General features: G+C 47.2%; 1 protein-coding gene across 2 annotated transcripts in view; it reads right to left on the reverse strand.

Moving 5' to 3' along the window:
• MYO1E (myosin IE) overlaps nt 1-23,346 on the reverse strand; it is a 635,008-nt gene that overhangs the window by 132,592 nt on the left and 479,070 nt on the right. For both annotated transcript variants that reach the window (XM_086959387.1, XM_086959385.1), the window contains exon 18: nt 17,999-18,097. In XM_086959387.1, coding sequence (XP_086815513.1) covers nt 17,999-18,097 — 99 coding nt within the window. The remainder of the gene's footprint in view (nt 1-17,998; nt 18,098-23,346) is intronic.

A 23,346-nucleotide genomic window follows, 5' to 3' on the forward strand; every position in this document is an offset into this window, starting at 1 on the left:
ACTGGGGTATACCTGTTGGAAGACAAGTGTGGTACCCCGCCATTAAAAGCCTACACAGCCTCAGATCCCCAGAACCCCAGTAGCAGAAGTCACTTTGGGGGTAATATCAATAAACGATTTCAACCACAAGTTCGGACAGTGGTAAAGAAGGATTACTTCCATCTATAGGCATCACCTACAGTCACTCCATGTCACAACACCTAACACCAAAATATGGTTATTCAGGCAAAGATCATGTTAAGACTACATTATTTCAGGCTATATCTGTCGTTTGTAGTCTGAGAAAAACACGTCAACCCCCTACCTTTAAATATGACGTTTTAGTTAAGCGTTCACAAATGGCCTAGTTGACAATTGATTATCAAATATAAATCTGTCTAGTTTACATTGCCATTTAATGGTCCATTGTAAAATAGCTCACTACCTTGTTTCATTCTCTCCACCTCAAAACTCTTGCACTCCCAGTCAGACTCAAAAGATTTTCATTCTAAAAGGCATTCGCTCTAATTTGGAGGTTGTGCCTCACAGGTGAAAGGACCAAACTATGAAACTCTCTGCCCAGGCACCTATGAATAGTTGTGAGGTTAGTTATAAACTTAAGTCTATGACGCTGGCACAGGAGGTGCTGCTTAGTACAGTTACACCAAGCTACACCTCTATAATGTTTTAACCCAGTGGCTCCTAACCGGTTGTCCGTGGGCCCCTGAGAATCTACGATGCCGACTCAGTGGGTCCTCGACTGTTAAGAATAGTAAATGATCTTTAAAAATGTGTTAAGTATATATAAATTAAGAAGGAAAATGTAAATTTGAAACTTTTAAAACGTTCTGTAAATGTAAAGGAATTTGAAATTGGAGGCTAAAAATAAAGTTGGCATTTTCAGATTGATTTGTGGGAGCAATGGAAGTACAGTAAACAGAACATAGTATCGAAGATAGTTGGATTCAAATACATTTAGAAAAGCTCCAAACTCCCCAATAAAATTAAAATGTATGATATTTGTGAATTAAATAAAATATTTCATACTTTCTGTATTTGTTTGATGAGTGCGTCTTTATGTATTTTGTGCGTCTTGTTTTGAGGTTCAAATTCTTGAAATAGCTTAGGCAGGGGTCCTTGGCTTCCAGTAGTATCTTGTTGGGGGTCCTTGGATTCAGTGGCGGCTGATGACATTTTAAAGTGGTGAGCCGGGGTAAAACTGCTAGCTATCACATAGTGGGCAACTCGTGTAGGGAGGGTGACTGGATCAAAGCACACAGAGCCCAATATCAGCAACTGAGATTTAAGAACACTTCAAAGTGGTTCACACTAGGTTCCAAGGCAAGCACTCAGGTGCCACAAATCTGACACCACTGCTCTGGATCCTTATGCAGGACTATGGCCAGCGGATAAGCTGAAAACGTAATGTATGCTCTGATGAGAAGGCAGCACACTAACCCAAGTGTGGGACATCACCACATCTACTGTATGAGCTGTGCAAAAAACAGGAGTTTTTTAAATGTGGTAAGCAGACTGTGTGCAGCCAAGCTCCTTCCCACATGCAACTTTTAGGATTACGTCATTTATACATATGTAGCTGTCTGATTTAATGCATGCTACCTACGCCAAAGTGACACTACATATTTATGTGATTTTTCATCTTTTTAGGTTTTGCCATGATTTGCTCATTCGGTTCAATAAACATTCTCATTACAGCATCTTACTCTATTGGCATGCATAATCTGCAATAATTAAACTTTTTTTTAAACTTATTTTTATTGCGGCGCTGCACTGTTACAACAGGGCATATTCATCACATAAATCTTACAATCTGCCTATGGGGCTATTCAAGGAGCTTACATCATGGCAGACTATTTGAGCATCCGTGCTCTCGCTTCATAGTTACGACAATGGGTGCATATTCGCTGTATGGTACTCAGAAGTCTATCGCTCCAAGGAGAACTGTGTGCAGCAAAATTTGTTTACAATCGGAATGAAAAAATTAAGTAACATAAAAGGAGAAAAAAGGGAAACAGAAAACCTTTGGCAGTGACTAGCAATGGAACTCTTCTCATAATCAACATATATCTATTCTTCTAGGGCAGACAATCAAACAGCCATCATAGTTAATCCGGCAAACAGATGTAGAAAAATAGACATATTGATGTACATAAGCAACGTTCATTTCCCTTTTCCCACTCCTCTTCCTGCGCATATCCTAAATACCGTAAAGCATTTAACTACATCCTACTGCCGGCAAAGGCCTGTACCCGTGTATACATGACAGCCATTTTAGGCACCCTGGCCCTTTTGCCCGCCTAAGATTAGAATCACTGGCTCCCCTTCCGCGTGTATTCAAAATCTCTCTCTCCCTCACATGCATAAACCATGAAGCCCTCTCCCTCTGCACGACCCCGCTGTGAAAGGCAGCTCTCCCCCTTGACTCGCACAAAGCCCCCTATTCCATCTTGGAGAGGCATCCTTTGCCTTAGCAGACATAGCCCTCCCCCAGCTGCACCTGACTGCCCCCGCTCTCATGTACGGGTCATAAGATCTCTCTCGCTCTCTGTGTGACTCTGTCCTTGTGTCCACCCTGGCTACCCCTCCCTTCTCCTCACGTAAACAAGTCATAAACCCTCTTCTTACGCAGAGCCCTGTCCTTGAGGGTCACGGCCGCGCCTGACCAGCACCTCCTTCCCTTCCATGAATGCCCCTCTGTTGACAAGCCTTCCCTCCGCACTCAATTGTCCACGCGGCATTAATACCACTCCTTTGATGACCCTTTTTCCCCGAGTCCGGCTGACCACATATGTCCGAGGCCATCGCCTGAGCCAGGAGATACCATTTACTGCCCTTATTGTATGAAGTCACTCCTCTTCAAAGGATCCTCTATTGGTCTTAGCCACCCCCACCCCTTGGGCTATGATCAGGCGTACACATCCTGCAAAACACTCAGTTGCGTGATTGACCTCCCCTCTTATCAGCAGGTCAAGGGCCCCCATTGTGAATGTATATGGGTAGGATCACCACGAGGATTATGGGGATGTCTTTCCTTTTGCGTCACACCGTCCAGATTGTGTTATCATGTGTTCTGTAGAGTATAAAAAGCCAGAGTCTCAGCTCACTTGTTAGAGCACCTCCCGAAAGACACTGTGTTTCGTGTCCGAAATGACTGGCTCTCCTCATGAGTAATAAACTCTGCTCTTGACTCCTGCTTCCAGCGCCCGTCTCTTTATTTTTGGTAATTACTCAACATGGGAACTAAGAGGCGGTTTGCGCCAGCAGCCTGGGCATCGATAGGAATATGGTTGCATTTTCCACAATTGGCGTCCCAACGCGGGGTCCATCAGTGACATAGGGTTCGGTAAGAGAGATCCAGACGAAGAAGTGAACGTCTAAATGATCGGGGCATGCCTGCCTTGAGAGGGCCCTCGCCCGGCGGCCGATCGACAGAACTTCACCAATTCTGAACGGACCTCTCTTCAAGTGACCTATTGTCCTGACTGGAATCCCACAGGAATGCTACATGGAGTAAGAGAACGATCGGGCGCTGGAGGAGGAAGTCGAAGAACTATCCGTATGGTCCGGTCCGGGTAAGATTAAGTAGGGTGTTTTTACGCCTGATTGGTAGGGTGGCTCTGTCCACCTGATTGATTGATTGTTTGTATTGAAAACCGGTATTTGTATACTGGCATTGTTGGTATTGGTTCATTTAGCTCTGAGGGCTACTTGACATATTGGTTCTCTTTTGAGAACGAGACATTCTCTGTTTGCAAACAGCGGCGAATAGGAACGTCGTCCCTCTTTGCAGATAGAGAAGGGTAGGTAATGTAGACTTTTGTCCCCGGTATTAAGCCGTCATGCCTACCTTTCTCCCCACTGGATTGTTTGAAGTCGATTAATAATCGATTGTTGTTCTTTTGAGATCTTCCCTGTCTACAAACTGAGACGAGTAGAAATATTCTGTCTTCCTTTTTGGATAGCGAAGGGCAGGTAATGCAGACTTTTGTCCCCGTTGTAATCCGTCATGCCTGTTTTTCTCCCCACTGATTGATTGAAAACCTGGACATTGTTGTTCCAGGCATTGTTTCGTTTGAGGTATTTTCCGCCTGCAAACAACGTGGAATAGAGATATTCTATCTAGTCTTTGCAAGCAGAAAAGGGTAGGTTATGCCCCTTTGTGAATTCGTCAGTCCTACCCACTCCCCACTGGTTGGTTATTGTGGGGTAGCTCGCATGGTCCGCCCAGGAGACTACTCTTATGGAGGACATATGCTCTCTACTCATGGGCCATTTAGTAGAAATAGACCGACTGGTCCGTCCAGGAGGCTACCCTGGTAAATGGAAGTACATCGCTCGGTCCGTCCAGGATGATACCCTAATGAAGGAATATATGTTCCCCTTTTGATCGATAATCTCGTTCCACCCCGGACCATTTATTGGAGGGGACTCGTCTGGTCCGTCCAGATGTACCACCCCCCCCCCCAGTGAAAAGGACACATAAAAATATGAAGTGATCACCGTTCCCTACTAACAGAAAGCTTTAGCTCGAAACACGCTAAGGAAGAGAAAGAAAAATAAAAAAGGAAATCAGGCTAAGTCAGTAACCCCCTGATGAGCTTTTGACTTCACTAAAAATAAGAAACATTAGAAATAGTTCGTAACAAGAAATATAAAATGGCGAAAAGTTTGACAGCAAAAATAGCCACGAGGCAGCTAGGCTTCACTGCCTGTTCCTGCTCCCAACATGCCTGCCTCATTGCCCGCCACGCCCAAATAACGGTCACATGAAATAGAAACAATCAAATAGATACCTACCCCCATTCCGGAAAACTCCCGAAGTGCAACAGGTCCGCAGTTACGCCCATCCGGAAGGCGAGGCCTCGAGGAACGAGGGTCCCGCCTGACCACGATCGGGAGGAGATGATGTTGGGCAGGCGGTCCAAAGAATGGCAGAGTCCTCTCCTTCTCTCCTCTTCCGCTGCCCTGCAGGCCACGGGGGGGGGGGCTGTCTTGCCTCAGCCACCGACCACCCCCCCCCCTTCTGTCTCTCGCCTGGTCCGACCCACGAAGAAGGCAGAAGCCGAAGGCGAGAACGGCGGCGAATCAAGTAGTCCAGCCACATTTCAAATTCGCCGCATGCCATTGCCTGCTTGCCAAAGGCCGAAGCCAAGGCGAAAACGGCGGCAAATCAAGTAGTCCTGCCAGATGCCAAATTCACCGCATGCCGCCGCCTGCATAGGTACAGGCCGCCCTGCCACATTTCAAGCTCCCCGGAGGGTTGGAGGTAGTCCCGCCACATGTCAGAAAAGTGGGGGGGGGGGGGCTGTCTTGCCTCAGCCGCCGACCACCCCCCCCCCATCATCAATGGCTGGCATGGCCGATATCGAAGACGACGGAGCCGGGGAACGGCGCGGGGTCGCTGGAAGGGGGAGGCGGCGCGAACGACCCTCCCCCACCTCCCTCCAGGTGGAGGCTTCCAGCGACACCCCAATACTCTTACTTAAAGAGGGTCAACATCATAAAGCGGTCTTCTGCCCAGGACGGGCACTCGCTCCATATCGCCTCTCCTCGACCTTGAAGATTCTATAAGAGCCGGGGGGCCCCCGACCCCCTGCATGGGTGCCCCCGCCCCCTTCACCGGGAACCACGACATCGGTGCAACTCCTGCCGGCGCCAGCCTTGGATTAGAACTGGCTAAAATGCAGCCACGGCACAGACTTGTTCAGTTCCGGAGGAACACCAGGATGACCCGGTAGGAAAATTGTTGCCGCCCTTCCCACTCTTTGACTCATGGTCCATATTGTTAGACTGTTAACCTTATAGCACGAAACTTTTTGAATTCCTAACGGAAGGCTCTGGGCCAACCATGCAAGACTAGAGACATCCTGACTGTGCTGGAACTCGCCTGACCCCACCCAAAATGGCGCCGACACAAAATGAGAGTTTTTTTTTGAATGAACTTTATTGTACCATGACCTTGCAACTTTTTAACCCCGAGATATATATATATAACGTTTTGGATAATGAAAGTAGATATGAAGGATATTGAGCATGTGCTTGGACAATGAATTGACTTAGAGTGGGTACTGATTATGAGTTGGAAAATGAATTGGTGTAATCTAGATAAAGAATGAGTATTGGATAATGAATTATGAATTGATTAATAATGAATTTTTGACATGCATCATGTCTGCTCTGTAAGGTAATTTCAATACGATCTTATTTGCACTGCTGCACTTTATGAAATGAACTGCTACCAATTCCGTTTATTAAAAGTATTCTGAAGGGGAAAACATGGTCGTTGCAGTTGCATTAATAAGTTTTGTAATGCCTTACTACTGCGAGCAAAGATTAAGTATGATGATGGATGTAGATCAAAAGGGATCAGATATTTGGCAGCTACCTTATGTGCCACAAGCAACCGGAAAAGTGTTTTCAGATACCCTTAAAAATGACACCGCAGAAAATGCCTTCTGACCGTCACCCTTGCACCCGATAAAGACGGTTACGGCCGGGTGGCTCATGTAGATACTCAGATCGTCAATGATTATCTATATGACACCACTGGTCCCTCTGGGCTGAAATGCCGAAGGGGCAAGGGAATGCGGTACGAGGAGATAGGGCGAGTATATGGTAGGTAAAACATTTTCGAACTACTGCATGATGATGTGCTTTGAATGCTGCCCCCCCCTCTACCCCTTCTTTTCCTCCCTTCTGCAGGTCACGTCAGAACGTCGACTGAAGTATGGAAGAGCGACGGTCGGACCACCGACGAAGAAGGGAAAAAGGGAAATCTGTGTTTAGTCGTTATAACAGATAAACTTTTTAAAGACGTAGGCTTAACATGACTGTTCCTCCTTAGGACATAGCGACTGAGAGGATGGACTGACATAGGAACTGGACAAGTACTGAATGAGGAAAAATTGACTAGAAATGACGTGCTAAATAATGTAACTGGACGTTTGACTAGGTAGGGAAAGGACAAAGAAAAAAAAAATTATACAGGTAAGGGTTGCCACGGCGCCTCCCGTCTAGGAAGTTAGAAATATTGCTGATGTTCAAAATGCACTACCCCCTTTCTCACACTCTTATAGATATAGCCAAGCTGCCCGACTGTTCTCCCGATCAATGCTTGCCGTTGCCTCAGCCTGGAGAACTTCCCACCACAGGAGGGAACAGAAAAATGGCTTAAGATCCAACCATGGGTAACTAGCACGACCAGGTTAATCACTGATCGACCAGCCGAGGTGTGAGTATTGGTAATTGGGAACGCTCGCAGGCGTGACAAGCGAGAAAGGGAAAGGGGGGAAGGGTAGAAAGAGCAAGCACATAGATAAAACAGGATAGTAAAGATACGTAGGATATACGGATAAAAACAGATGTTGTAGGCTAACAATTGTTTCCTGTCTTGTCGTGAATGTCTTATATATGTGTAATACATGTGCCGTCCTCCCTGTCTGAGTTTGTGTATAATGTACGGATTTATGTCTTCCCTCTGTCTGTATCTGCATGTTACCTAACCTTTGCTGTTCCGTGTTGTGAGCGCACTAAATGACCTATTTTTGTACACGTCTCTCTCTCTCTCTCTCTCTCTCTCTCTCTCTCCCTACATGTCATACGTGTACCGAATGGCTCGTTTAGATTGCTGGCGACTCTCACTCTCTATGAGAGTCTGCCTATTCTCTCTCTTTCGTTTGTAAAATTGTGCCCCACCGGCATCAGTCTAATTTGATATATATTGAACGCAAAGGTGTTCAGCGAAAATTGGCCGAAACTTAAAATAATTGTATCTCGCCATATTACTGCCTCTCCTTTCTGCAAAAATGAATGAACTTGAATTGGCTGAGAAAGAAAGGACAGGTAAGACGACTAAAGTCCCCCAAATCTGGCCACTTATAGGGGAACTGTATGTCAATGGCACCTTATGTCTGTTCTTCAGAGGTGAACGCCAACGACCAGATTGAACTCCCAGCGCCCGGATTGCCCCACCCCCTTTTTGCACCCAAGCGCAAGCGCCCGAAGCATCCCCGCCCCATTTTTCGGTAAACCCCAATTGCTGTCCCGAATATAAACTTGATACACATGAGTAGTTGTTGACCCTCGAGAAGACCCTGTTTTGCCTGACTCTCGATAATAGCACCCCCCGCCCTGTTCAAAAAGGATAGCCAGTCCTGATGGGAAATGTTCTGTAAAATGCTAAATATGATGTAATGCACAGTTGATGGGAACCTCACTTGATTTATAAATAAGACGATGAATAGACCTGCCATGAGCCCAGTAGGAATACTGACACGTGCACTGCTTGGTAATGGACCTCTGACTGTGACCAATGAGCGTATAATTGAGGGAGGAATTCAGCATGCATAGATATCTTCTTTTGCCATTTCACTGAAACATTGTCTTGTACCTATTCAAAGATTCACGATCACCGAAGGAGATGGGTCGGAAGTGACGTACAGCCTAGCTGCGGATCTTGGGACTCGTGTGACCTCGACCAAAGGTGGAGCCGTAGAAAAACAGGATACGGGACGAGACCGCAATTTCAACGTGGAAAATGAAAAACGGTGGGCCGCCTTGAAGCCCTCCGTCTGCTGAACCCACGCGTGCCTGGAGTCTCCGTCCCCCTTCTTTGGGCCCGATTGACGGGCCTGCCTGCTTGTTATCCTTTGCTCCCTTGGTCCCTTTTGCGTGTCCCAGGAACTCTGACCCAGCTCCACCCTCTCCCCTATCGACTATTTTGAACAACACACACCCTCTTCTCCACGTGACTTTTTGCCAAAAGGAACGAACTGCATTCCACTGGGAATAGGGTGCTGCCATAGAACTGTGGGCGCCGAGCATAAGGCGCCGCCAACCGGATTGTTTAGGGAACAGGACTGTGGTCTAACAGCAGAAGACTGACCGCACCCTGCAACGCGAAAGGATAGAACAGAGCTGGACCCATAGCTCCACCGCCGGTGCTCAACAGCGCCAACGAAAGTACTTGGACTAGAGCCTACCAGTGATGGCTCACTGACAAAAAGACACTGGGACGAAGAAATATTGTATTTGAGCTAAATTCCGCTCTCATCAACCTGGTCAAAACTGTTCATTGGTTACATTTTTAGTCAGAGACATTTATGCTATGTAGTGCTTTGAAATGATAGGAACTCGACAAATGCAATCTCCTATGTGCCGTATTCTGCCAAACACATCAACTGTCCACGATTATATACCATATGCTAATATTGACAATGCTAATTCTGCGACCATCCCTGTTTATATGTACCATCATCGATCACGAAAATGAACTTTTGCTATGTAAAAAGGGGCGACTGTAGAAAAATAGACATATTGATGTACATAAGCAACGTTCATTTCCCTTTTCCCACTCCTCTTCCTGCGCATATCCTAAATACCGTAAAGCATTTAACTACATCCTACTGCCGGCAAAGGCCTGTACCCGTGTATACATGACAGCCATTTTAGGCACCCTGGCCCTTTTGCCCGCCTAAGATTAGAATCACTGGCTCCCCTTCCGCGTGTATTCAAAATCTCTCTCTCCCTCACATGCATAAACCATGAAGCCCTCTCCCTCTGCACGACCCCGCTGTGAAAGGCAGCTCTCCCCCTTGACTCGCACAAAGCCCCCTATTCCATCTTGGAGAGGCATCCTTTGCCTTAGCGGACATAGCCCTCCCCCAGCTGCACCTGACTGCCCCCGCTCTCATGTACGGGTCATAAGATCTCTCTCGCTCTCTGTGTGACTCTGTCCTTGTGTCCACCCTGGCTACCCCTCCCTTCTCCTCACGTAAACAAGTCATAAACCCTCTTCTTACGCAGAGCCCTGTCCTTGAGGGTCACGGCCGCGCCTGACCAGCACCTCCTTCCCTTCCATGAATGCCCCTCTGTTGACAAGCCTTCCCTCCGCACTCAATTGTCCACGCGGCATTAATACCACTCCTTTGATGACCCTTTTTCCCCGAGTCCGGCTGACCACATATGTCCGAGGCCATCGCCTGAGCCAGGAGATACCATTTACTGCCCTTATTGTATGAAGTCACTCCTCTTCAAAGGATCCTCTATTGGTCTTAGCCACCCCCACCCCTTGGGCTATGATCAGGCGTACACATCCTGCAAAACACTCAGTTGCGTGATTGACCTCCCCTCTTATCAGCAGGTCAAGGGCCCCCATTGTGAATGTATATGGGTAGGATCACCACGAGGATTATGGGGATGTCTTTCCTTTTGCGTCACACCGTCCAGATTGTGTTATCATGTGTTCTGTAGAGTATAAAAAGCCAGAGTCTCAGCTCACTTGTTAGAGCACCTCCCGAAAGACACTGTGTTTCGTGTCCGAAATGACTGGCTCTCCTCATGAGTAATAAACTCTGCTCTTGACTCCTGCTTCCAGCGCCCGTCTCTTTATTTTTGGTAATTACTCAACATGGGAACTAAGAGGCGGTTTGCGCCAGCAGCCTGGGCATCGATAGGAATATGGTTGCATTTTCCACACAGAGGGATAATCTTTGCTACTCTTCAATGAAGGTCATTCCTATGTGTGGGGGTTAGCACTAGACCTGGGTGGTGTACTTCACTCCGTTCGCGGAGTTTGCAGAGTATTCTGCACTCCGCAGAGCTTGGGGAGTTCAGAAAACTCCGCTTCGCAATGTGCAGCGGAGCTTTTTCTGGTAACGGTAAAATCGCGATCGTGAATTGTAGGTTCCGAGCACGAGCTGCGGCTTGGGTAGAATTTCTACCCGAGCGGCAGTTATACCAGCACAAACTTCAGTTCACACTGCACTCTGCCACTCGCGGAACTTTGCAGAGGGTTTTTGTAACTCCGCAGAGTTCCGCGTAGCAAAACTCAGCGAACTATGCCCAGGCCTACTTAGAACCCTCTGTAAGAGCTGTGCTTGGTGCGGAGGTGGCATGTTGTGACATGCAATAATTAAACTTAAACCCGGATTTAAGTTTAAACTAGATTATATTACTAGGTCCTGTGTATTTGTCCTGTACAAAGAGAGTGGCCTGTTTGCCTTGGGCTGTAGGGTGGCTTGTGCAGTTCCGCTCCGTGTACTGACCTCACCAACTATCTCATGGCTGTACTCCATCACCTACATGTGTACTCTGCCACAGTAAGATAGCTCAGGAGGTTGAGTGCTCACTGCTGACTTCTGGTGCTCAGTTTGTGGAAAGGGTGATGGTGTGATCGTGCTTCATAAGGAATAAACACCCTTGGCAGCACGCAATGCTTAATTTGTGAAAGAAAGAGATCTAGAGAACAGTGTATATACATGTAAGCATGCAGAATAACAAGGCTGGTAGCCTCTACTCCACTACCAGACACTCACTGCCCCTTTTACTTACTCTTGCAGGTTCCTGCTTTCTTCCTTTGTGACGCTTTAGGCGCCTTTTGCTTCCTTCATCTTGCTATTTTGAGTGTTTTCCTCTTTTGCACTCAGTAAATATTTGGTACAGGAAGAATAATTGCTGGTTCCAATAAATAAGAGCTGTGGCCCCCACCGACACAAATTACGCACTGAGAGTACGTTAAAAGGACATTGAAAATCCCCTCTAAGTTTCATGGGGCCTGTGGTCTTATTCCTCTGCATGATCAAGGGACCCCCTCAGTGACTAGCAATATCCTTATAATGCAAGGTAGGAGGTACTTTATACCATATCCCTATAATGTAAGGAAGGACGCACTTTATACCATATCCCTATAATGTAAGGAAGGAGGCACTTTAAACCATATCCTTATAACGTAAGGAAGGAGGCACGGTATACCATATCCCTATAATGTAAGGAAGGAGGCCCTTTAAACTATATCCTTATAATGTTAGGAAGAAGGCACTTCATACCATTTCCCTATAATGTAAGGAAGGAGGCACTTTATACCATATCCTTATAATGTAAGGAAGGAGGCACTTTATACCATATCCTTATAATATAAGGAAGGAGGCACTGTATACCATATCCCTATAATGTAAGGAAGGAGGCACTTTATACCATATCTCTATAATGTAAGGAAGGAGGCACTTTAAACCATATCCTTATAACGTAAGGAAGGCTGGCACTTTATACCATATCCTTATAATGTAAGGAAGGAGGCACTGTATACCATATCCCTATAATGTAAGGAAGGAGGCACTTTATACCATATTCCTATAATGTAAGGAATGAGGCACTTTATACCATATCCCTATAATGTAAGGAATGAGGCACTTTATGCCATATCCCTATAATGTAAGGAAAGAGGAACTTTAAACCATATCCTTATAACGTAAGGAAGGCTGGCACTTTATACCATATCCTTATAATGTAAGGAAGGAGGCACTTTATACCATATCTCTATAAGGTAAGGAAGGAGGCACTTTAAACCATATCCTTATAACGTAAGGAAGGCTGGCACTTTATACCATATCCTTATAATGTAAGGAAGGAGGCACTGTATACCATATCCCTATAATGTAAGGAAGGAGGCACTTAATACCATATTCCTATAATGTAAGGAATGAGGCATTTTATACCATATCCCTATAATGTAAGGAAGGAGGCACTTTAAACCATATCCTTATAACGTAAGGAAGGCTGGCACTTTATACCATATCCTTATAATGTAAGGAAGGAGGCACTGTATACCATATCCCTATAATGTAAGGAAGGAGGCACTTTATACCATATCCCTATAATGTAAGGCAGGGGGTATTTATTCCTATTATATGTATAAATAAAGTTGACTATGTTAGGTAATCAAACAACTCCTCTACTTCTGCACCCCAAGTTTTTATGTTGTTATTGTAAGGGGCACGAAGTGCTCACTGAGGCTATGCTAGCATGGACACCTTTCAAAAAGCTTCCCTTTAGGTTCCTGGTTCAGGGACTTCCTGTGAGAGGGAGGAGAGGGCTCAGCCCACCGATTGCTTGACCTTCTCAACACACAGGCCCTTCACAGAGACCAGGGACTTGTTCATGGAAGTATACATTTGAGCACAAAAAGGCCCATTCAGCGCACCATTCTGCAAAGTTACAGAAATGCCAGGAAGTTCCAAAGTAAAACAGCTCTGGGGGGCACGCCTTTCCTGCCCTGCCCAACCCTCGTGCTGGCCCAACTTTACCTACAAAGACTGTCGGTGTTAAACCCGAATCCGACCCCAGACTCGTGTCTCGCGCTCGTATGACGGCGACACAGTGATCCTGGATCAGACACCATTGCTGTGTGTGTATGCGTCTCCTTGTCTTACAACCAATCCAAACCTGGAAACAGAAATGCATGACATCGCAGCATGTCCATGCCCAAAACTCAGCAGTTAAAGATTTTTGTACTTAAAGTTCATTTTATAGATATCTTTCCATTGCACAAGATGAATATACCTTCGAAGAGGTGAAAATGTACCTACTTGCACGACACAGTATTTAGAAATCGAAAACAAATCACAATGGAACTATAATGGTGGCTTGCAAGAGCACCAACACCCTACAGTCGCATGTACAGTCGCGTGGAGTAGCTGCTGCGACTCAACATGCGATAAGCAGTAGCTCCAGTGACAGAACATGCAATAAGCAGCAGCTGCAGTGACATAAAGCGCGTTATGGACCATTATTCATGACACCAACACATCCCTGACATAGGCCACATTAAGAAACACATCCTAGGTCCCTTGATTCTACATCAGTGCTGCTGAGTGGTCCTAACAAAGTAAAATCTGAACAAACCTGAAATTAAATCTCTGCAGTGGGATAAAATGTAACAGTAAACGTGGATGCAGGCATGTTAAAATAGGCTTACAAACTATCCCTTGCCTTTGAAACAATGCACGTTTGCTAGAATTATTTATGTGTCCTTGCTATATGCAACACATTTTCTTTCCCAGTACAGCTGAGGGCCATGATGCACAACATGGGTCACCATGTGGAGTGGTGTGGCTCACTGGTTAGAGGCGGCAGACCTGGAAGCAGAGAACGGCCCGGGACCAGGGTTCAATTCCCGACGCGGCAGGGTCGCGGACCAGGGTCAGTGGGGACTCGATAATTCTCGCCTCGGTGCCTATTCTAACCAGGGATCACACTCTGCAACTCTGGGCATTAGCTTGCCTCATCTCTACAACGGCCCCCCACATTCGCTGGGGATGCCTGGTTTCACCTTGGAGATACCCAGTAGGGACCATCTCACAGGGATAGCCAGGACGGGTTCCCCAGCGGTCTACAGTGCCACGACGCCTCAGGGCAGAAGTGCGCTTTACAAGAACACATACAAGAACACATACATTACATTACCATCCAACCTATATATCAATCCACCCAACCCCATCAAACATGCATGACAGACAACATCGATCCCCTATCCAACACATGTCTCAATACATATAAACCCCCCTTGTAAAACTGGGCACAAACAATGTCTCAGTCCACCTAACGCTCTGCCAAGCATGCACCATATACAACACTGGACACCATCCAATATGTGTCGCAACCCATATAACCCCTTCCCAACTACACATCACAGACAACACCAAACATCACCCAATATATGTTTCAATCCATCCAGCATCCTGCCAATCATGCATCTCTTACAACCATGGATAACAACAAACAGATGTCTTCAGTCGCCTAATCCCCCTACTGAACATGCATCACAAACACCAGACACCACCCAGCATTTGTCTCAATCCACCAGACATGCATTTCACACAACGCTGAACACCATTCAAGCTGTGCCTCAATCCACCCAAACTGCCATCAACCATGCACCCCTCCACAACACTGGACACCGTCCACCATATGTTTCAATCACCCAACTGCCTTCCAACTATGCATCACATATAACACCCGTCTTCTTCCAATGTATGTTCAGGCCGCTGCCAATCATGCACCCCACACGACACTGGCCATCATCCACCATATGCCCCAATCCATGCATCGTTTCCACTTACAATAAAACCACATGATAGTAAAGCGGCACTACTCCCGCACTATATATTTGACAGTATCTTGACATAACTCTCTACAAGTGGATCACACTGACGGGCCCCAAACACAGCAAACAGATTGATCACAATCCCAAAAGCTCCCAAACTCTCAAAATACCACAAACAACAGATGGGGCTAATAAGAAAGTAACTGCTTCGTAGCATGTCACATATAAGACTACTTTCCATGAATCCTGCTCTATAGCAGCTGGGGATCACAATGCGCAGGACAGTAAGTGGTTGTGCATCAGCATGCGTGGGTGAAGGAGTGAGTGAACAGGCGAGCGTGAGTAAACAGATGATATAAATATATCAAGGGTGCCACAGGCGTAAACATCAAACGGGCAAGCTCTGCTGCATTGGCCGACTGGAAAACGATTGATATCAAAACACGGGATAAGTATCAATTATCCACTTTAAGGAAACATGAGACTCATAGGTTCGCCCTCAAGTGACATATGATGCTCTGTTTTGGTAGATATGTTCTGGGAGTACCCTTTACAAAATTGCAGCTGGATAAGTCGTATCCTTTTGGGGCTTCGCGTGGTAAGGCTCTGTCCTGACAAGTAGTAAGCTCTCCAGCCAGGATGTACTTTAAGAGCTATACAGTGCGCGGAGGGGACCTTGCCATTGGTTCAGCTTAGGAGAAGCTTTCAAAGATCACATCTGGAGACAGAGTTTTCAGATGTAAATTTAAGATGTTAATAGAGATTCTAAAGCCGCTACATTTGCTTTTATATCCTGCAATCACACATGCGGATTGTAAGTATCCTGCTAGGACACTCATGTGAGATCAGAAGAGATTAAGTCATAATGCATGTATAGAGTGCAGTATTTACATTACTGCCATCAATCCTTCAATGAGGATTAGGTGTAGGAACTCAAGCACAAGGATGACAGACACGGATTAGAGCCTGTCTGCATCGACTCTTGTCACTGCAGGAAACCGAGGGAAAGGGTTAGGAATAGACAAGAAAGTCATCTAAGTTCAGCCACGGTACAACATTTATTGTCCAGTATGGTGTACTGAAGAACATTCTATACACACACGCACACACGCGCACGCACACACACACGCACGCGCACACATACACACACATGCACACACACACACACGCGCACACACACACATATATATATGATGTGAAAACATTAGTGAGACTGATAGCTACATTACTTTGTGTTTTTGGATACAGGTCAGCTGTATTGTTCTGTTCATTTTTTTGCTCCTGTTTTTCACTCTATTTACATAAATATTTCTCTTGTCTTTTAAATGAACGACGTAGATGCGCTGGTTTACAGGAAATACATATAAAACTGAGCAATAGGAAGCGAATGGGGAGGCAGGCGAGTGAATAAATGATTGAATTACCTTATTTAATATTACAAAGTACAGGAGTCTGAGCCAAATCTCTTCGGCTCATACATTGGTTTGAAAGTATAAAAAGGGATAAAGCGTGGAAGAGCCATATTTAGGGAACAAAGAAAGAAAAGTCAGTAGTTCTCCTGCTTCCTGCTTCTTCCTCAGTGGGTACTAATTCCCTGCCATGCATTCGTTATGCTATGTTACCTGCATTTGCATAGCACACTTGCACCCAGTGCAGGGCATGGTAGAACCTCTGGAGCCTGGCACCCTTTCTGTGAAGATTGGGGATTGTATTGACCGCTGGTGTACGGCTGGGGTAGGTTGGCAGGACTTGGATTGTTCAATATTTGTTTTTCAAATGATTCTTCTTGGTTAATGTAACTACAGAATGTGGCCAATCACATTCAGGGACCTTAGAAGCCTACTATGAGAATGGATGTATGTGCCGAAGGGCTTTGAGGCGTGTTCGACTGCCCAGCCTGTGCAGTCTGTTCTCTAGACTGGCATGGATTGCTAAGTATATACCTTTGAAGAGGTCACTGCAAAAAAAACCTTCCCAGATTATTCATTAAGCACCTGTAAGAAGAAAACGTTTGATAGCGACTGAAACAAAGTTGTGTTGTGTTGTGACTTCTATATGTGGCAGCTCTGTCCGACTCTGAAGGGTGCAACCTTCTCTCTGCTTCGGGAAACGACAAGGTAGCGAGAGTGCGGCGCTCTCAGAGTGATAGGACTTGTATTTAAAGAATGTCATTTTGAAAGCCTGTTCGCTCAACAGTAATAGCTGAATTTGGTCCCCATAGCGAAATTACAGAGGTATATAAAGTGACCCAATGCCTCAGATGCTCAGACCTATCTATTTTAGGGTGTGTGGCGGTTAGCCCACAGGTTTTGTAGGGAGGAGACGGGCGCATCCCACATTATGACCCCTTTCAAGAAAATTGGGATTATGTAAACCATTGTGATGTATATATACTGCCAAAGTGTCCTTGATGTTTGCATACAGATGGATATATGTAATTATGCAATGTTGATTGAGCTTGTTAAATAAAAAGATTTTTAAAAAACAGTAATAGTTGAAAAATGCACTCTTCTCCTATTTGTTGTACCCATCAGGGCAGCCACTGCGTAAATGCAAACTCTGAACCACTGGCTTAAAGAAAGAAAATATTACATAGGCACTGCAGATAAAGAGCGTCAATGACACCCAGCACCAGCCTTCCACTCCTCTGTGCCCAGGTCCACCAAAGGCAGGAAGGTACGTGCACCAATGCCCGCTATCTGCCAACTGCCGTGTGGCGGAGTTTTTTCTCACATACGGCTCGCCAACGGTAAGTTGGCGATCAAGAGAATCAAACACTAGACCGACTCGCGGCAAGATTTTTCGAGCTGGCAGCTGCAGCAGGTCGCTACGCATTAAGAAAGCTGCCACTTGCAGATAGAAAGCCGCCACTCGAATAGAAAGTCAACCAGGATGGCGCACACACGTCCTGCCAATGCAAAGACTTGTGCCAATGCCAAGCACCCATACAAACTCTTTACCTGTAGTCTGAACTAGCATCCACTTGCAGCTCGCCCAGCCCAAAGAACAGGAACACATTTGCATCCAGCAGAGGCGAGACCTCTGGCCGAACATGCCCCTTTTGGAGTCAGAGCTGTGATAGCCATAGAAGTCAGTGTGTATCAGCTGGTGCCTCACCTCTCCAAGAACTTCCTGAACACCCGCCTGTAGGCGTAGCCTGCTCTCCTCACTCGGATGTTTTCCTTCAGCCCCAGATATTCCACTTGATGCTTCACTCTGAAAAAAATAGTTACATCACAGGATTTAGAATTGGTTTGTGTGTGTGTTGCACTTTTTACTCAGATTGTGCTGAGCAGTGTCTATCCATATCACCGACAGGCAACTCAAATCTTTTCGGTGGATATTGCCTTCTTAATTGCATTGGATACAAAATTTCATTAGCTTTCAAGACAAATATTAAGATAGGACTTGGTTAATAATCTGCTATGGTCAATTTTCTATTAATCTAAAGACTTTTTTCATGCATCAAAGCTAATAAGTTGGGAAGGCAAGGGCGCATGCATGTGCCTACATGATCAATACCAGGAAATCCTGAGTACCAGCTAGCGGGAGAACTGTGCCACAGATGTGGAGATCAGATTGGAGGGGAATAAGAAATAAGAGTGCAGATGGCACTATACTATACCACATGAGCCATAAGACTCTTTACTCATGGGAAGACTACAATGCAGATAATTAGTGGGGGCGGGAGGCGGGGGGGGGGGCGGTAGCAGTAACCGCGAGTGCAGTGAATATGTTGTGCAGAACCTCCTTCAAACACTGACGTAAGATCTGGAACTGATGCTACTGGTACTTGCAGAAAAGCATGTGTTGTGGTCCAGGTGGTTGCTCTACTGATGTTAATGTATACATGCATGAAATGTAACTCCCTTGGCTGTGACACACTGGCCATGTCGTTGAGATGGCACAAATGAAGCTGTTTGTAAGGCAGATATCAGACCTAGACGTAAGCCCAGAGACGACACCTAGTCTCTGGCTTCAGCCTGACGGTCTCTGGAGAGCTATCTTCACTTTGTAGGTCTAAAAACTTTGAAATGGTTTCTTTGCTTCCTACCATTTCCCAATATTCCACAATTTCACATGTAATATTTCGATTTTGGAAAAACTAAATGAAAAGGTCCAGCCAGGCCCAGCTTATTAACATTTTGATGGCGTGAAGTAGACTGTGGTGGCCCACCCATATTTACAATCAACCACCTCTTTTTAAGGGTCTCAGTGACACTCAAGGTTGAGGCTGAGACTCAAGGCACATTTTTTACACCAATGAAGAAACATTGTAAAACTGAAATTCCTTACATGAAAACCGAAATAAACCCATTCTACTGACCCACCACCACCACCGTCTCAAACCTATTCACAATATTGCTGGCCCTGCAGACACCCTCGTACCCCGCCCTTACCTCAGAGAGCAAACCCCTCCCAGGGGCGAGTCTCCCTCTCGCCCCCTGCCCACTTAAACGGCATCCCTTTACCATCAATGACACCGCTGACAACGTGATTTGGTGCCTCAAAAGGTCGCAGTTTATTCAAACATAACTTGGTTGTACATTTTGCAATTCTATGGTCATTCATCATTCATACCATCCATGATAATGCATATTCTCTGTGATTGTCTTATACCTTCCTTGTGGTGATGTGCTCCCAGACAAGTGTATTTTGCGGGGGCTGCCCCTTTGTCAGGGCCTTTGTGTCTGCGGTTCTAGGCTTCAACTTGCTACCGAATTTTGTGGGTGTCCGTAAGGACCTGCCCGGGCTGCAAGTGCTGTTCCGCTTGCCCTGGACCCTTTGTTGGCCGCTCGTCTGCTCCTCAGGGCCCCTGCCATGTGGCATCCCAAGCACCCTGTGTGACCATCTCATCTACTCTGCCTGTGGCTACCTCCTGTCATTTTGCTCCCTCAGCACCCCTGCCGTGAGGCATCCCAAGGGCCCTCTGGGAGCGTCGCATCTACTCTGTCTGTGGCTGCTTCCCGTTCTCCGCTCCCTTTGTGCCCCTGCCCTGAGGCATCCCAAGGGCACTGTGTGAGTCTTCTCTTTTGTATATCTTTCTTAGTTTCTTCCGCCACGCTCCCTCCAGTTTAACGATCGGCGAGAGCTCCCCCTCCTCTCTCTCCTCTTCCTACCTCACGAGAAACCCATCTGTTCTAGTACCCCCACTATTTTTAGCAGGAACATGTCCATCCCTACCCCCGTCCAGTGTACGATGTTGTCCAGATGATACCCCGGGGTCCTCAAGTAGATGAACCTGTGTCTCATGAACCCCCAGCCGTTGGCCATACACAACTTAGCCAAGTTAATATTCAGCTTACGTCTGGATTTCTCCACCGCCCCTAAATCCACGTCCCCCTTCATGCTTTGCGCACTATTATCTCCAAAAAGATCACCTCCGCCAGGCGCACTATCCTTGCTATCGCTGTAAGGCCGGCCTGCATTTTTTCCAAGAGGCCCCTCCTACCGATAGTTGCCAGGTCATTCCCTCCCAGGTGGACGCGGCCGCTTGCCAACTCTCTCCTGATTGTGTGGGCGGTAGGCCATTTTGGAGCGACCAATCCTGGTCGCCCCTTCTTTCGCTGGCTTGGCGACAGGAGAGAGAGGGCTTCCCACCTACGGGGGTGTTTGCCTCGGGCCCCTATCTGGTCCAGCTGCGCCTTTCCCAGCTAGGGCTTAGTCTTAGATCTCTACCGGGCTCCTCGGCTCAAACCCTGCCCCTGGCCCCTTTTATTAAAGAAAACCGTGACCAACCCCTCCGCCTGCACCAGCAGCAACAATGTTTAATTATGCTTCTGCCTGCAATCTGCACCAATTGGGAGCGCACATAAAAAAAAGAGGTAAAGTGAAAGACACAGAAAAAAGATATACACTGAGAGAATATGAACAGAACAAAAGAGAAAACAAAAGCAAAAGAGCTGGAGAAACAGGAAAAAGAGGGTGAATGAGGATAGAGCAGCCAGAGGGTGAGGGGAGGAAAGAATGAGAGTGAATGAGAAAGCGGGAAAGAGCGGGGTGGCGGGTACAGCGAGAGAGCGAGAGCGCGGTGCATGATGGCTGGGGAGAGGGAGCGAGACTTTCATGTTAAGTGAATGCCTCCCCTTCCTGTCAGTACTTCCGGTTTCAATGGTACAGTTTGTTCTGCTTGAATGAGAGCAGATAATCGCACCTACTTCCCCACAACTGCTTTGCATTTCAGAGGAAGTTCTCTAGAGACGGAAGCCGCTTTGGCTGTTACAGGGCAGCTCACAAAGAACGCAATGTGCACTGCAGCCGCTGAGCAGGCCTGGCCACAGCAATGCTGACATGGCAAGGAAGCCTGACGCGCAGCGTCTACTCTTTGGGGACAGAGCAGTGGCAGCAGGGCTGGGCTGCACTTTATGTGCCCTGCTGCCAACATTACTGCCCAGCAGCATCACAACGCGTCACACACACTGTGCTTTCCACTCCTCCTGGAGGGATACACACTTGAAAGGACCACTTTCATTACCTCCTCGTCCTGTCTTCCTCGCCACAGTAATCACATATGAGCCTCCGGCTCCACACAGAACTCCAAGTACAAAAACAGCGCTCTAGTCTCCCTCTCCCTCCTCCAAGATGGCCCCCAGTGGCTCCAGCCAATCCCATAAAGGGACACAGAAGCACCAACACGACCTGTTCTTTTTTTCTGCACTCCTCCGAGTGCTGTGTTACCTGTTGGTCAGGTGAGTGGGGCTGGGATCCTGCTTGAGCTGTCCCCTTCTGCCCTTTTGGTATTGAGTTTGGGGGTAGTAGTGTTGTGCTAGTATTGTTTTTCTATGCACTTTGTGAATTGTGTTTTTCATTTTTGCTCGTAATTTTAAAATTTCTTGCCCCCTTCTTTTGCCATTATTGCCTCTCGTCCTGCTTTAGCGGACTTCAGGGCTTGTTATTTCGGCTTGTTTTGCGGGACGCATGGGTTCCTGGAAGCCGTTTTAAATTTGTTTCCGACCGCGCGTTCTGCTGAGCGGGCGTTGCGCGGTCGGGTGCCTTTGCTCTGGGGGCCGGAGGCTCCCGGTCGCCTTTCCCTACCGGCTGCCGAGGCCGGGTGCGCTTGCTGTGGGGGCCGGAGGCTCCCGGTCGCGTTTCCCTCCCTGCTGCCGAGGCGGGTGTGCTTGCTGTGGGGGCCGGAGGCTCCCGGTCGCATTTCCCTACCTGCTGACGGGGCCGGGTGTGCTTTCTGTGGGAGCCGGAGGCTCCCGGTCGCATTCCTTGCCTGCTGCTGTGCTGGGCATATTCTTCAGCTGCGTTCAGCTTTCGGATTTCTCAGACCACGCAAGGCGGTATATGGCTGTCTTTTTGCGCATGCGCGCGGCTCTTCTTCAATGCATTTATGTTATTGGGGTCATGCGTGGGTTGATTTATGTGGTTGCCTAGCAACCTCGGGGCCTTTTTCGGACGGGCATGATGTCCTGTTCATTGATTGCGTTGACTCCTATCGTCCACTCGTGTGTGGATGTGAAGGGGCGTGGTTCTCTAGACTTTCCTGCTCCTGGGACCTTGCAAGGGACTTCTGGGTCGGTGGTGGCAATTCATTCTTTTGAAGTGTTGCAGCTTTGATTACTTCTGCTATGGCTACGGCATTGCAGGGTCAGGTGCCTGTTCCTCCTGATGATGAGGCGAAGGTGGATGACGCTACTGCTGCTGATTCTGTCGATGTGAACTTGGTGTTTCCTGCATCTTTGGTGGATCTAGTGGACGATCTGTTTTCGCGGTATCAGCGCCCTGTGCCTGATTCTTTGCCTATACATTCTTCTGTTTTAATATGGATACATGTATGGAAGTATGTAGACTGGGGTTCGTATTCACGTTTTGTGTACACGATACCCACTGCGGGTATTTGCTGTGAGTGATGGTTGGTGCGGTGAAGCGCACTTTTGCAGCTGCGTTGTTTTTCTATCCGGGGTGATGCCTATTCGTCTTACGCGATCCGGCCTTTGCTTTGAGTATTTTGGTCGATGACTGCTTGTTGGTTCAAAGGGTAGTTATTCTTCTACTCTGGCGAGGTTGGGGCAGCGGGTGCGCCTGCTTTCTGAGGTTTTTCCTTTGTTCTTCGCTCCTGGATGGTTGGTGCTGCGCTGTATATTCTCCGGATGATGATCCCTTTTTCGGGTGTTTAGTTGTTTGATCCTCCTTTGGATGTCATGGTGGAGTTGACTGTGGAGGACCGTGTGTTCCTGGCTCCTGGGCGTACTGATCGCTTCCATGCCTTTGGTTCCCTGAGTGCTGTTGGTCATTCTTGGATGGTCGGCCCTTTCATGGAAGGGGGCGTGGCCGGGGTACTCCTTCATTTGACGAGTCCCGGTTCTCTGGTGCTTCTGCCTCCTCCGCTACCACTTACTAATCATGTAGGGCTCTCTCCTGGTGTCGGCCCGGTTGGGGGTCGTCTCCCTTGACTCATGGACTATTGGCGTGAGACTGTGTCGGACATGCGGGTTCTTCGAGTGGTTTCGGAGGGTGTT

Source organism: Lissotriton vulgaris, chromosome 2_2, assembly GCF_964263255.1.
Source record: "Lissotriton vulgaris chromosome 2_2, aLisVul1.2, whole genome shotgun sequence".
In the NCBI taxonomy this organism is placed as follows: domain Eukaryota; kingdom Metazoa; phylum Chordata; class Amphibia; order Caudata; family Salamandridae; genus Lissotriton; species Lissotriton vulgaris.